General features: G+C 39.6%; 1 protein-coding gene across 3 annotated transcripts in view; it reads left to right on the top strand.

Annotated features, from left to right (window-relative positions):
• Positions 1 to 3672: 3672 nt before the first annotated feature.
• Positions 3673 to 12698, top strand: part of naf1 (nuclear assembly factor 1 homolog (S. cerevisiae)) — a 34643-nt gene continuing 25617 nt past the window's right edge. Inside the window, exons 1-2 of one of the 3 annotated variants that reach the window (XM_061988377.1) lie at positions 3673 to 3727; positions 11827 to 11910. In XM_061988377.1, coding sequence (XP_061844361.1) covers positions 3710 to 3727; positions 11827 to 11910 — 102 coding nt within the window. In that variant the 5' untranslated portion in view covers positions 3673 to 3709. The other 2 variants (XR_009818027.2, XR_009818026.2) reach the window with 2 other exon arrangements.

Raw genomic sequence — 12698 nt, 5'->3', positions numbered from 1 at the left:
CCTGACTGTTGTGCCGGATAACACAGCCGGTGTTTCATCGTTTACATTCCCGAAAGATGACAGTCAAGCTTTACCATTGGCCTGTGGAGAACTGGGACAACAGAGACTCTTACCAGGAGGACTTTGAGTTGGATACGTAGACACGGTACCGTGAGTACGCATGCAGCTGCGGCTTCCAAACAATTGATCGCTTGCCCGTACGTGCGTGCCGCTATGTGCATGTCACGTACGTAACTTTGGGGACTTTGGGGAAATATATGTGCTGTATGAACTTTGGGGAGGTGAACGGTACTTTGGGCTGTGGGATTGAGTGTGTTGTGCAGGTGTTTGAGTTGTATTGGCGGGTTATATGGACGGGAGGGGGGAGGTGTTTGTTATGCGGGATTAATTTGTGGCATATTAAATATAAGCCTGGTTGTGTTGTGGCTAATAGAGTATATATATGTCTTGTGTTTATTTACTGTTTTAGTCATTCCCAGCTGAATATCAGGTCCAACCCGCCTCTCACAGCATCTTCCCTATCTGAATCGCTCCCACTGCCCTCTAGTCCTTCACTCTCACTTTCCTCATCCACAAATCTTTCATCCTCGCTCAAATTAATGGGGAAATCGTCGCTTTCTCGGTCCGAATCGCTCTCGCTGCTGGTGGCCATGATTGTAAACAATGTGCGGATGTAAGGAGCTCCACAACCTGTGACGTCACGCTACTCGTCTGCTACTTCCGGTACAGGCAAGGCTTTTTTATCAGCGACCAAAAGTTTCAAACTTTATCGTCGATGTTCTCTACTAAATCCTTTCAGCAAAAATATGGCAATGTCGCGAAATGATCAAGTATGACACATAGAATGGACCTGCTATCCCCGTTTGAATAAGAAAATCGCATTTCAGTAGGCCTTTAATGGTGTGTCTAATGGGACAGGCCGAAGTTACTGTAAGTCTAAGAAACTGCGATCGTTTCTAAAATGTTTAAGGTTTCTATGTGGCCCAGTAGCAAATGTGTCAAAGACCAGTACTGGTTTCCCAACCGGGAATTCTGCTGTTCTAAGGTGGTGGTTCTGATCGTTGACGTTTTCTAATTATTGGTTAATTTTGGAAAATGTGTCATTTTGCATCCAATATAACCGAATTAGGTCCAAAACGGGCATCTACTTAAGAGCAAGTTTGAGTCAAGTCGTGTAAAAATGGTTCTACACAAATAAAAAAAATAATGTGTCAAGGCCTTCCAATAAAATCACTCTGAGGCCCCCAATTTAGTTAGGTAACCCCCTCCTCCCAATAAGCACCGCCCATTCCATTGTGCAAGGCAACCACTGGGATAAAGGCAAAGAATTGTTCTCTTTTTAATTAACTTTTTAATTCCATTTTAGTATGAATTTTTAGGGACCGAGTCCCTTTGGGACAGAGGACCCTATTGAATTTCTAGCATTTTATTATTATACCGCCGCCTCTTTGAGCTGTAATTTGACCCCCTTAACATGCTTCAAAACTCACCAAATTGGACACACACATCAGGACTGGCAAAAATTGCGATCTAATTAAAAAATCAAACCCCAAAACTCAAAATTGCGCTCTAGCGCCCTCTATGAAGAAAACAGACACAACTGCCTGTAACTCCCAGTAGGAATGTCGTAGAGACATGAAACAAAAATCTATATGTAGGTCTCACTTAGATCTATATTTCATACACTGACAACCCCCAGCAAAAATCAACAGGAAGTTTGCAATTCCCCCTTCAAAACAAAAGTTGTGTAAAAACAGTCACCTTTTTTCAAACATTATCTCCTCTGAGCGCGTTTGTCGTGTCGGCTTTAAATTAGCACAGGAGAGGGATTGAACCCTTCTGATTAACACAGATGATGAAAGAGTTTTAATTACTGCTCCGGTTTGGATTTTATGAGCCCTCAAAGTTGGTCCCGTCCATCACTGCCTGCAGCTTTAGTTTTTTTACATTGTATTTTATATATCCTTTATAAAACAACACAGGTTGACCAGAGTGCTGCACAAGCCTCATAGGACGATAAACAATAAACAGCAGTAGGAACAATGAATAGATGCAATATAACAATAAATAACAACTACTGTACATGCTAAAAACTATTAAAATGAAAAAGACACATTTTCAACAAAGTTATACCAAAGGTATAATCAGTATTAGATCTATACCATTGTGATGAGATTGATATTTGTTGTCTTTTTGTTGTTGTGTTGTTTATAATATTACATTGTTATACTGACTTTATTTTGATCAAATAATAGCATGTAATAAAAGGGAATATTACTTATTTTTGTTCATATATTGTAATGGGTGTTTTTTGTTTTGTTTGCTTAAATTATTTGTCCTGTGTTTGATAAAAAATATGAAATACAAATTAAAGGAAAAATCATTGAATGATCTTGACATATTTCAAGTATAATGTATTGGTATCGGCAGGCCCGGCCCTAACCAATCTGGCGCCCTAGGCAAGATTTTAGGTGGCGCCCCCCCACATCGGCAGTGAAGTGTATATACTCACAAGAAACCGAATAGCTTTGTCTTTGACCTTTTTTTTTTTTTACTTACAACTATACCTGATATATAAAGGGGTGGAAAAGTGACTATTACCTGCAGGGCAAACATAGCTAACCAGAAGGCAATAACAATGTAAACAAAAAACAGCTGCTTAAAAGATCTAATACAAATGTCCCTGAAAAATGTAAGGTGGGAGTACTGTAATTACCTAACGTTACATTATTATTTTCCATAACAATTTAGCCCCTCCACAATATTAACCCGACGTTAAAACAGAACTAGCTATTTATTGATTGGCAATTGCCGAATCATGTGACATTAGCTTAATGCTAAAAAGCCGGGTTACTATCACATTCTGTAACAGACAAATAATTTCATGTTCGGCTCACCTACCTGCTACCTCTGTCTTTTCTCGTTTCTCCTCCTCTTCTTTTCTCTTTTTTCTTCCCTGGGCACCTGACAGTTTTGGCCGTTTTGACACCTTGTGTTGATTTTTTGATGTGGTGACGTCCAAAGAGTCATACGGGAAGGGAGGGGGCGCACCGTGCGGGGGGAGAGGGGGCGTAATGTTGTAACAAATAATATTTCTATTAAATAGGCTTTACTTTGCATTTTAATTAACGTGGGATTATTTTTTGTATTTAGAAATAATAGTACCAACTTTTTTTCTTTTCTTTTTTTTTCTCCAACATTTGTGGCACTGGCGTGGCGCCCCCTCATGGACGGCGCCCTTAGCATTTGCCTATACGGCCTATGCCACGGGCCGGCCCTGGGTATCGGCAATACTGGCCTTGTATTTGCTTGCTATCTAAAGATTGTCATATCTTGAGAGAATAAGTATTTTTATTTGTTGAAACTAAAACACTACTGTGAAATTGTTATTTGACTTTCATTCTTGTGTGCAAGTAATGTTATTTGTAGTATTGTAGTAGTTTTCAGTGTTTTACATGGTATTGTTTTTATTTGTAGTATTGTTGTAGTTTTATACACATCTTTTGCAATACCGTGAATTGATTACGTGGACCCCGACTTAAACAAGTTGAAAAACTTATTCGGGTGTTACCATTTAGTGGTCAATTGTACGGAATATGTACTGAACTGTGCAATCTACTAATAAAAGTTTCAATCGATCAATCAATCAATCGCCACACCCCTACACTCGTCTATCCTTCTGCGCAGGGGCGGAAGAAGCACGACCCGCATGGAGGAGAAGAGACATGTGGGTTTTCCTGCATCAAGTCACGCATTTTAACATGTACATCTCCGCAAATGGATTTCAAAGTAAAACACAAAGGTTAATTTTTGTCTCGAGTCGTGATAAACCTGTCTTTAAATGATCTTAAGTTATCTGTAGTGCATTTTTTATTATTTAATCTGTGGTATAGTTTGGTGTATTTTTTTTCACACCGTGGGCAATGAAATGGTATGCGTGTAATACAAACGACTCTTATGTTGGAAGCTATTGACGGAAATAGGTAGTTTTACCCCGGAAATACTCATGCTGCTGCTTGCGATTTAAACAAGGTAGGCATTACATTTTCTACATTAGTTTGTCTTTTAAAACTTTGGTTTTGGATTTAGTTAACACTTCACTTCGCTATTGTTAAAGTAGGTTTGAGTGACTTGTCTGTAACTATTGAATGTGCAGACTTGTAGCTGTTTTCTTGTTACCTTGATTGTTTTGGGCATGCAGTGAGACCACTTTTAGAACGGTGAGGCTTGGAATTTATCAGCAGTCAAGAGTTACAGGGAAGAATCGTCACAAATGTCACGTATTTGGTTTCTAAGACAATATAATCGCAGGTCCATGATTTTGTACCGAACAAGTAATGAATGGTAATCGGATATTTTGTAGTCTTGAATGTTTGTGCTACGTCTCAATTGGCACACTTTCGTAGTCATACTTTGAGTACGTAAGTGCGTACTCACCCGGATGTTGCACTTCAAGCGCACCCAAGAAAGTAAGTGCACTGATGGACACTTAACCTAAACCAGGGGTCGGCAACCCGCGGCTCCGGAGCCGCATGCGGCTCTTTGACCACTCTGATGCGGCTCAGCTGCATTCTTGCCAACCCTCCCGATTTTTCCGGGAGACTTCCGGATTTCACTGCCTCTCCCAGGGCAAACATTCTCCGATTTTCACCCGGACAACAAAATTGAGGGCGTGCCGTGATGGCACTGCATTTTGCGTCCTCTACAACCTGTCGTCGCGTCCGCTTTTTCACCTAAGAAACAGCTTGCTGGCCCAGTCACATTTTGTATGCGGCGTCTGCTCACACACTAAGTGACAGCAAGGCATACTTGTTCAACAGCCATACAGATCACACTGACGGTGGCCGTATAAACAACTATAACACTCTTACTAATATGCGCCACACTGTGAACCCACACCAAACAAGAATGACAAACACATTTCGGGAGAACATCCACACCGTAACACAACATAAACACAACAGAACAAATACCCAGAATCCCATGCATCCCTAACTCTTCTGGGCTACATTACACACCCTGCTACCACCAAACCCCGCCCACCTCAACCTACGCACGGGGGGCGGGGGGTGTTGTTGATGTGTGGGGGGGCAGGGTTGGGGTGGCGGGCTTTGGTGGTAGAGGGGGTGTATAAATTAGCCCGGAAGAGTTAGGGATGCATGGGATTCTGGGTATTTGTTCTGTTGTGTTATGGTGCGGATGTTTTCCCGAAATGTGTTTGTCATTCTTGTTTGGTGTGGGTTCACGGTGTGGCGCATATTAGTGAGAGTGTTAAAGTTGTTTATATCGCCACCCTCAGTGTGATCTGTATGGCTGTTAACCAAGTATGAATTGCATTCACTTATGTGTGTCTGCAGAAGCCTCATATAACATGTAACTGGGCTGGCAAGCTGTTTGTTCAAGCCGTAGAGGGCGCTAAAGGTAGTGACATCACGGCACGCCCTTATTATTGTTGTTTGGGTGAAAATCAGCATACATTCGAGAGAATAGTTTCCCTGAAATTCGGGAGTCTACCGGAAAAATCGGGAGGGTTGGCAAGTATGACGCTGTCAAGCACCATTCATATAAAACTCGCGGGCCGCACTAACATTGCATTTCCATATTAAGGTGCGGGCTGCGTGTCTGGTTTATACATAGCACAAAGCAAAAAAAAACTTTGTATGCATTGTTAGTTCATTTTAAATTTCAAAAGAGTTTTGTGGCTCCCATTGTTTTCTTTAATTTGTGAAACGGGTCAAAATGGCTCTTTGGGTGGTAAAGGTTGCCGACCCCTGACCTAAACGAACGTACTTGAACGCCGCATTTATGCTAAATCCTATTGGAATTGGCAAAGTCATGCCCTAGGCTTGTTGTGGCCTTGAACAAAATGTTGTTTGTGGCTCCATTTCGATCTGTAATATTACTACTGTAGCACGTTAGCAAGATTGCCAAGATGCATGTGGCGGCGGGGGCGTGGTCACCATGACGTCATCGTATGGTTTGCACAATTAGCTATGATGATTTGATTAGAAAATGGACGGATGGATGGATTAGATTTTCTTTAAAAAGGCTAAAAAAATGTATACATACTAGTGTTGTCCTGATACCAATATTTTAGTGCCGTTACCAAAATTATTTTGATGCTTTTCGGTACTTTTCTAAATAAAAGGGACCACAAAAAATGTCATTATTGGCCCTATTGTAACAAAAAAATCTTAGGGTACATTAAACTTATGTTTCTTATTGCAAGTGTGTCCTTAAATAAAAAATAGTGAACATACTAGACAACTTGTCTTTTAGTAGTAAGTAAACAAACAAAGACTCCTTAATAGTGGTTACAGTGTCCGCCCTGAGATCGGTAGGTTGTGAGTTCAAACCCCGGCCGAGTCATACCAAAGACTATTAAAATGGGACCCATTACCTCCCTGCTTGGCACTCAGCATCAAGGGTTGGAATTGGGGGTTAAATCACCAAAAATGATTCCCAGGCGCGGCACTGCTGGGTCAAATGCAGAGGACAAATTTCGCCACACCTAGGTGTGTGACAATCCATCCATCCATCCATTTTCTACCGCTTATTCTCTATTGGTACTTAAACTTAATAGTCTACTGACATATGCATATTATTTCATCAACATTATTAAGGACAAGTGGTAGGAAATTAAGTGTTAATCTACTTGTTCATTTACTGTTAATATCTGCTTATTTTCTGTTTCAACATGTTCTATCTACACTTCTGTTAAAATGTAATAATCACTTATTCTTCTGTTGTTAGATGCTTTACAATAGTTTTGGATGATACCACAAATTTGGGTATCAATGCGATACCAAGTAGTTACAGGATCATATTCAAAGTCCTCATGTGTCCAGGGACATATTTCCTGACTTTATAAACATAATAGAATTTTTTTTTTTTACAAAAGATTTTGTGATGATAAAAAATATCGATGTTATCAAAGTTGTATCGACTTGGTATCATTACAGTGGATGTTAGGTGTAGATCCACAAATGGTGTTTGTTTATATTGTAGCGTCCCAGAAGAGTTGGGGCTGCGGGGAATTCTGGGAATTGTGTTTGTCATTGTTGTTTAGTGTGGTCTCACTATATGGCACATGTTTATGACAGTGTTGGCGTTGTTCATACAGCCACCCATAGTGTGACATGTATGGATGTTGACTAAGTATGCACTTCATTCTCATGTGATCAGTGTGTCCAAAGTAAAGATGGTCACTTTAATGATTAGATATAATGTAATCTTATGTTGACTTTGTCAACCGTAGATAAGATTATACTCATCCATTATAATGGCTCTAATGTGGAGCTATCACTCGTCCTATGAGGTTGATACTTGAAATTATCGTACTTGATTTGTCTCCATGGAGACAAGGATTAGTGATATTGAAGCAGGTACAACACTGCTGACTGCGGACAGACGGTAGCCGCTAGCTGGCTAGCCATGTCTTAAAGCACCTCTTCCTGAGGGCGTTCTGCATGACACGACTGCTATAGTACCGAATATGATTAATTAGTATCGCGGAACTATATTAATACCGGGATACCGTACAACCGTAGTACATACATTTAAAAACAAATCTGTGTTATCAATTAGAATGAACATATATTTTATATCATATAGTTTTACTTAATTTTCAATTGTTGCTGCTTATTGTACAATGCTCCGTGCTGTCTGTGTAATTTTAGTAAATAAAACCCAGGAAGACAAACTCATTTGTCTTCCTGGCGGTCAAACCCCCCAGATCCAACCACAGAATTTAGAGAAAGGAGGGGTAAGCAGAGCCCACGAAGGAGCCTCCTCATTGGCCGACGCAATATATAGTGAAGCGCGTGCACTGTCCGAACTTGTTTTCAGTAAAGCACGGCTGCCAAACACCCACCTGGAAAGATTGCAATACCTTTGCTGCAACAGCATATACTGCCCAAAAAAGAGGTAATCAGAGAAAGAAAAGAAAGATGCTGTACGTCTAAAAAAAAAAAAAAAAAAAAAAAAAATCTAAGAAGAGCTCAAACTTGAATAAATATTGGACCGTCGTTTTCAAGATGAAGGGCATTGTGGGCCAGTCTTGAGCTAACTTTGGAGACCCAAGTGTCTTGTTTTTTCTTCTCGACAGGTAATGTTCCATTTTCCTATATTTTGCGTCGACGTGTGTTACCGATAGTCATACGATTGCTTTTCCGTGTATTGTAAGCAGACATAGTTTGGGGTTTTTGCATTGACATTTTTGCTACATGTTTGTTTAATATATGGAAATATTACAGTTACAAAAAACACGTACGTGTGACGACGACATTTATTTTCTGCAACAAAATACGAGCTAACATGCAACTTCAGACTGTCAACAACCTATGCATGTGCACATACAGTTCTCCTGCGCAATGTTGTGCACTTCCAGAGAGGAGGAGACTGAGAGGGACTATCAGCGAGTATCATTATTATCGCAGTATTGATGAATGTGCTCAAAAAGCACTAGTACACACACTAAAATCTGTTTATCAAGTTGTATTTAAATGAATAAATACATAGATATAAAGACACAATATATTTTCTTGCCGGAACTAACATTTTTATATTTTTCTGGCTTCTTAAAGGCCTACTGAAACCCACTACTACCGACCACGCAGTCTGATAGTTTATACATCAATGATAAAATCTTAACATTGCAACACATGCCAATACGGCCGGATTAGTTTACTAAAGTGCAATTTTAAATTTCGCGCGACATATCCTGCTGAAAACGTCTCGGTATGATGACGTCAGCGCGTGACGTCGCGGATTGTAGAGGACATTTTGAGACAGCATGGTGGCCAGCTATTAAGTCGTCTGTTTTCATCGCAAAATTCCCCAGTATTCTGGACATCTGTGTTGGTGAATCTTTTGCAATTTGTTCAATGAACAATGGAGACAGCAAAGAAGAAAGCTGTAGGAGGGAAGCGGTGTAATGCGGCCGACTTCAGCAACACAAACAAAGCCGGTGTTTCATTGTTTACATTCCCGAAAGATGACAGTCAATCTTTACCATTGGCCTGTGGAGAACTAGGACAACAGAGACTCTTACCAGGAGGACTTTGAGTTGGATACGCAGACACGGTACCGTGAGTACGCTTCCAAACATTTGATCGCTTGCCCGTACGTGCATGCCGCTATGTGCATGTCACGTACGTAACTTTGGGGACTTTGGGGAAATATATGTGCTGTATGAACTTTGGGGAGATGAACGGTACTTTGGGCTGTGGGATTGAGTGTGTTGTGCAGGTGTTTGAGTTGTATTGGCGGGTTATATGGATGGGAGGGGGGAGGTGTTTGTTATGCAGGATTAATTTGTGGCATATTAAATATAAGCCTGGTTGTGTTGTGGCTAATGGAGTATATATATGTCTTGTGTTTATTTACTGTTTTAGTCATTCCCAGCTGAATATCAGGTCCCACCCACCTCTCACAGCATCTTCCCTATCTGAATCGCTCCCACTGCCCTCTAGTTTGTCACTCTCACTTTCCTCATCCACGAATCTTTCATCCTCGCTCAAATTAATAGGGAAATCGTCGCTTTCTCGGTCCGAATCGCTCTCGCTGCTGGTGGCCATGATTGTAAACAATGTGCGGATGTGAAGAGCTCCACAACCTGTGACGTCACGCTACTCGTCTGCTACTTCCGGTACAGGCAAGGCTTTTTTATCAGCGACCAAAAGTTGCGAACTTTATCGTCGATGTCCTCTACTAAATCCTTTCAGCAAAAATATGGCAATATCGCGAAATTATCAAGTATGACACATAGAATGGACCTGCTATCCCCGTTTAAATAAGAAAATCGCATTTCAGTAGGCCTTTTAAGAGCCATATGTTTAAATATGTTTGACTCCTTTCATTTCAATTTGTTATGGTTTTACGGAGTTATTCTTTTTTTTAATGATAAAGGCGCTTCACTTCCGATTTATGTGATGTCAAGCAAGTTCACTTCCTGTGGTAGACACCTGTGTCATTCCCCTTTAAGCTTTGCCCACTCGAGACTGTCTGTGTTTTGAGTGGCCATTATGTAGGGGTAAATAAATGTCCTTCCCAGAAAACTTGGGTCTGGTGTTTAACATCTGCCTCTGGATCTGTTGGGAGGAACATCTGCAACAATAAAAAAACACTTCTGTGGAAATGATCACTCTGTTGTAAGAAAACGCAGCCTGTGTGTTCAATGTGCACAATTAAATATCTGAGTTGCTCATACAGCAATGTGTTAACATGAGTTTAGACTGAGGTATATCGTTTCTAAATAGGGAAAGACGTTAATGGCTCATGTATTCATGTTAGCGTTTTAACTAGCTCGTGCTCGTTGGCTTGTAAGTTTATGAAAGTGCAGTTATCCATCACAGTTTTTCGGTTATTTTAATTTAAAACAGTAATACTCGCCATCGGGAGTTAATACCTTTTATTATTACATCCCTACACCCGCCCATACATACAAAATAAATAACTAAATGACACGAAACATTAAGGTGAAATATTAATAATAGCAGAGCTCTCCTGTCACATGAAGGATCTTTGACTAGCATAAAAAGGCTTTTTGACTATACAGTTTCATTCATTTGAAAACATAGAAGTCTTGCATTACATAATGGGTTATACTTGTATAGCGCTTTTCTACCTTTAAGGTACTCAAAGCGCTTTGAAACTATTACATGTACAAAATAAAAATGCATGTCCTGCTCCCTGGTTCTTCGCTTTCTGAAAATATGACCCCCCCATAACAGTTTGATTGAATAGTTCTTAAAACTAGTTATATAGCCTGATTGTCTTATTTTAGAATGTTTTTAAAAACGTAAACTGATTTGTGTAGTTCGTTTTTATCACAACATGGACTTTTGTACCTATAAAGAAAGTATACAATTAATGCATATAATAAAAGTATGCATTACATGTGCATGTTATTATTTAATGTTTTACAATTATGTCAGAAATTTGATTAGTGGGGGTGGCAATCATTGGATTCCATAGCTGACTTTTAAACATTTGAATGCAGTTGCCAAAACAAACAATAACATAAACAGTGCGGTCAGTCACTTGAATGGAAGAAAACTGTGTTAAAATTGCACAAATGATCCTTACTTACACGTTGTAATTATACTGTGTCTTTGACAGTGTAGTGATGTCCTAATTCCTTAATCAATTACTGTCATTGTGCACTTGGAAGTGGAAACAGAAATATAACCATTGCGATATTTACCTGTTTCTTCTTCCTCACTCCTTTTTTAATGGTGAATTCCAACCACTCCAATTACTTACTTAAAAATTACAGGACGGTGGCGTCTATACTAAGTGGTAACGTCAATTATTGTGCAATCACTGTTTGGAGTAATTTGACTGTAACATCTGGGCACAACGGTGCACTGCATTTTCTGAACTTCTAGTCGAAACACACTTATGTATTCAAAAAACTAAGTGTAAGTACAAAAGTAAATCCATTGCATCATCACAAGAAGCTGATCAATATTATCATAATTACTGTGACAAATGTGCAAAGACAACAATGGATTTCGCACAGCACTACACTGTCGAAATGTGCGCTCATAAGAACTAAGTACACAGTGTACACAGTATACGGTACTTAATGAAGTGTACAACATTTGAGACACAGCCATGATATGTTAGTCAAGGCAAGAGTCTTTCCATAAATATAGTGTTCAATTACAAGTACAGGGAGCGAAAATAGCAAGTACGGTAAAAGCTCTTAATGAAAGTAAAATGTAATAATTATTAAACTAATACATGAATAGATGTAACACTGCAAATATATGATTTCATGTTGAAATAATGATGTATTATGTTCAACTGTAACTTTTTCAGATGGAGCAGCTGATACAAGCCTATGGGATGAGTGAGGACATGACTACACAACAAGAATGTTTAAACACTCAAGATCAACCAGAGGCGAGTTAACATGCTGAGTCAGCCGTATCATCCTTGGTCCATGAAGGGACGATTGAGGATTTTGATGGGAAGATTTTTTTTGTGGCTGCTAACATGCTACGCCTGTAGCATGTTAGCAGGGTTTCCCCCAGATTGCCAAGATACCTCTGGCAGAAGGGGCGTGGTTAGGAGTGTGTTCACGATTACATCATCGTATGATTTGCATAAATAGCTATGATATGGTTTTATTTTAAAAGCCCAAAAAATTTATACATACATTTAAAAAAAATCTGTGTTATTAATTCGAATTAACACATGTTTTATATTGTGTTGCTCTATTTTGCATTGTTTCTGCATGTTGTGCAAAGTACTTTATTGAGAATTTTTCAAGCGTCTAGAGACTTTTAGTGACTTTTCCTTTATGAAAAACGACTAGTAACAAATCTAGCATCTTTTTCTGGCATTATTATAGACTGTACTCGTGTTTAGAGACTCTACTTCTGTCCCTCGATGTCCGCGACAAACAGCGAGTTTAGGTTACTGTCAGTGGGTATATATCGGATATATTTAAAGTACGTTCACATGGCAGACATGCTGCATCCGCTCCAGACAATCCCGTGCATATTGCCTACGTGGTCACAACATCCTGTTCTGGCAGCGCTGTCTGGTGGTCAGTCTTTTTTTGGTGACTGAATTTTTGTGCATAGTGCGCAAATAATAGGCTATATATCACAATATTCATACTGTAACGACCTGCTACTGGTAATGTTTAATGTTTTTGTAGTTTTGATTTGGTGTTCATTGTTCCC

Source organism: Nerophis lumbriciformis, linkage group LG27 (genome assembly GCF_033978685.3).
Source record: "Nerophis lumbriciformis linkage group LG27, RoL_Nlum_v2.1, whole genome shotgun sequence".
Classification (NCBI taxonomy): Eukaryota; Metazoa; Chordata; class Actinopteri; order Syngnathiformes; family Syngnathidae; genus Nerophis; species Nerophis lumbriciformis.
The sequence above is the reverse complement of the archived record's forward strand: the minus strand, read 5'-3'. Positions and strand labels throughout refer to the sequence as shown.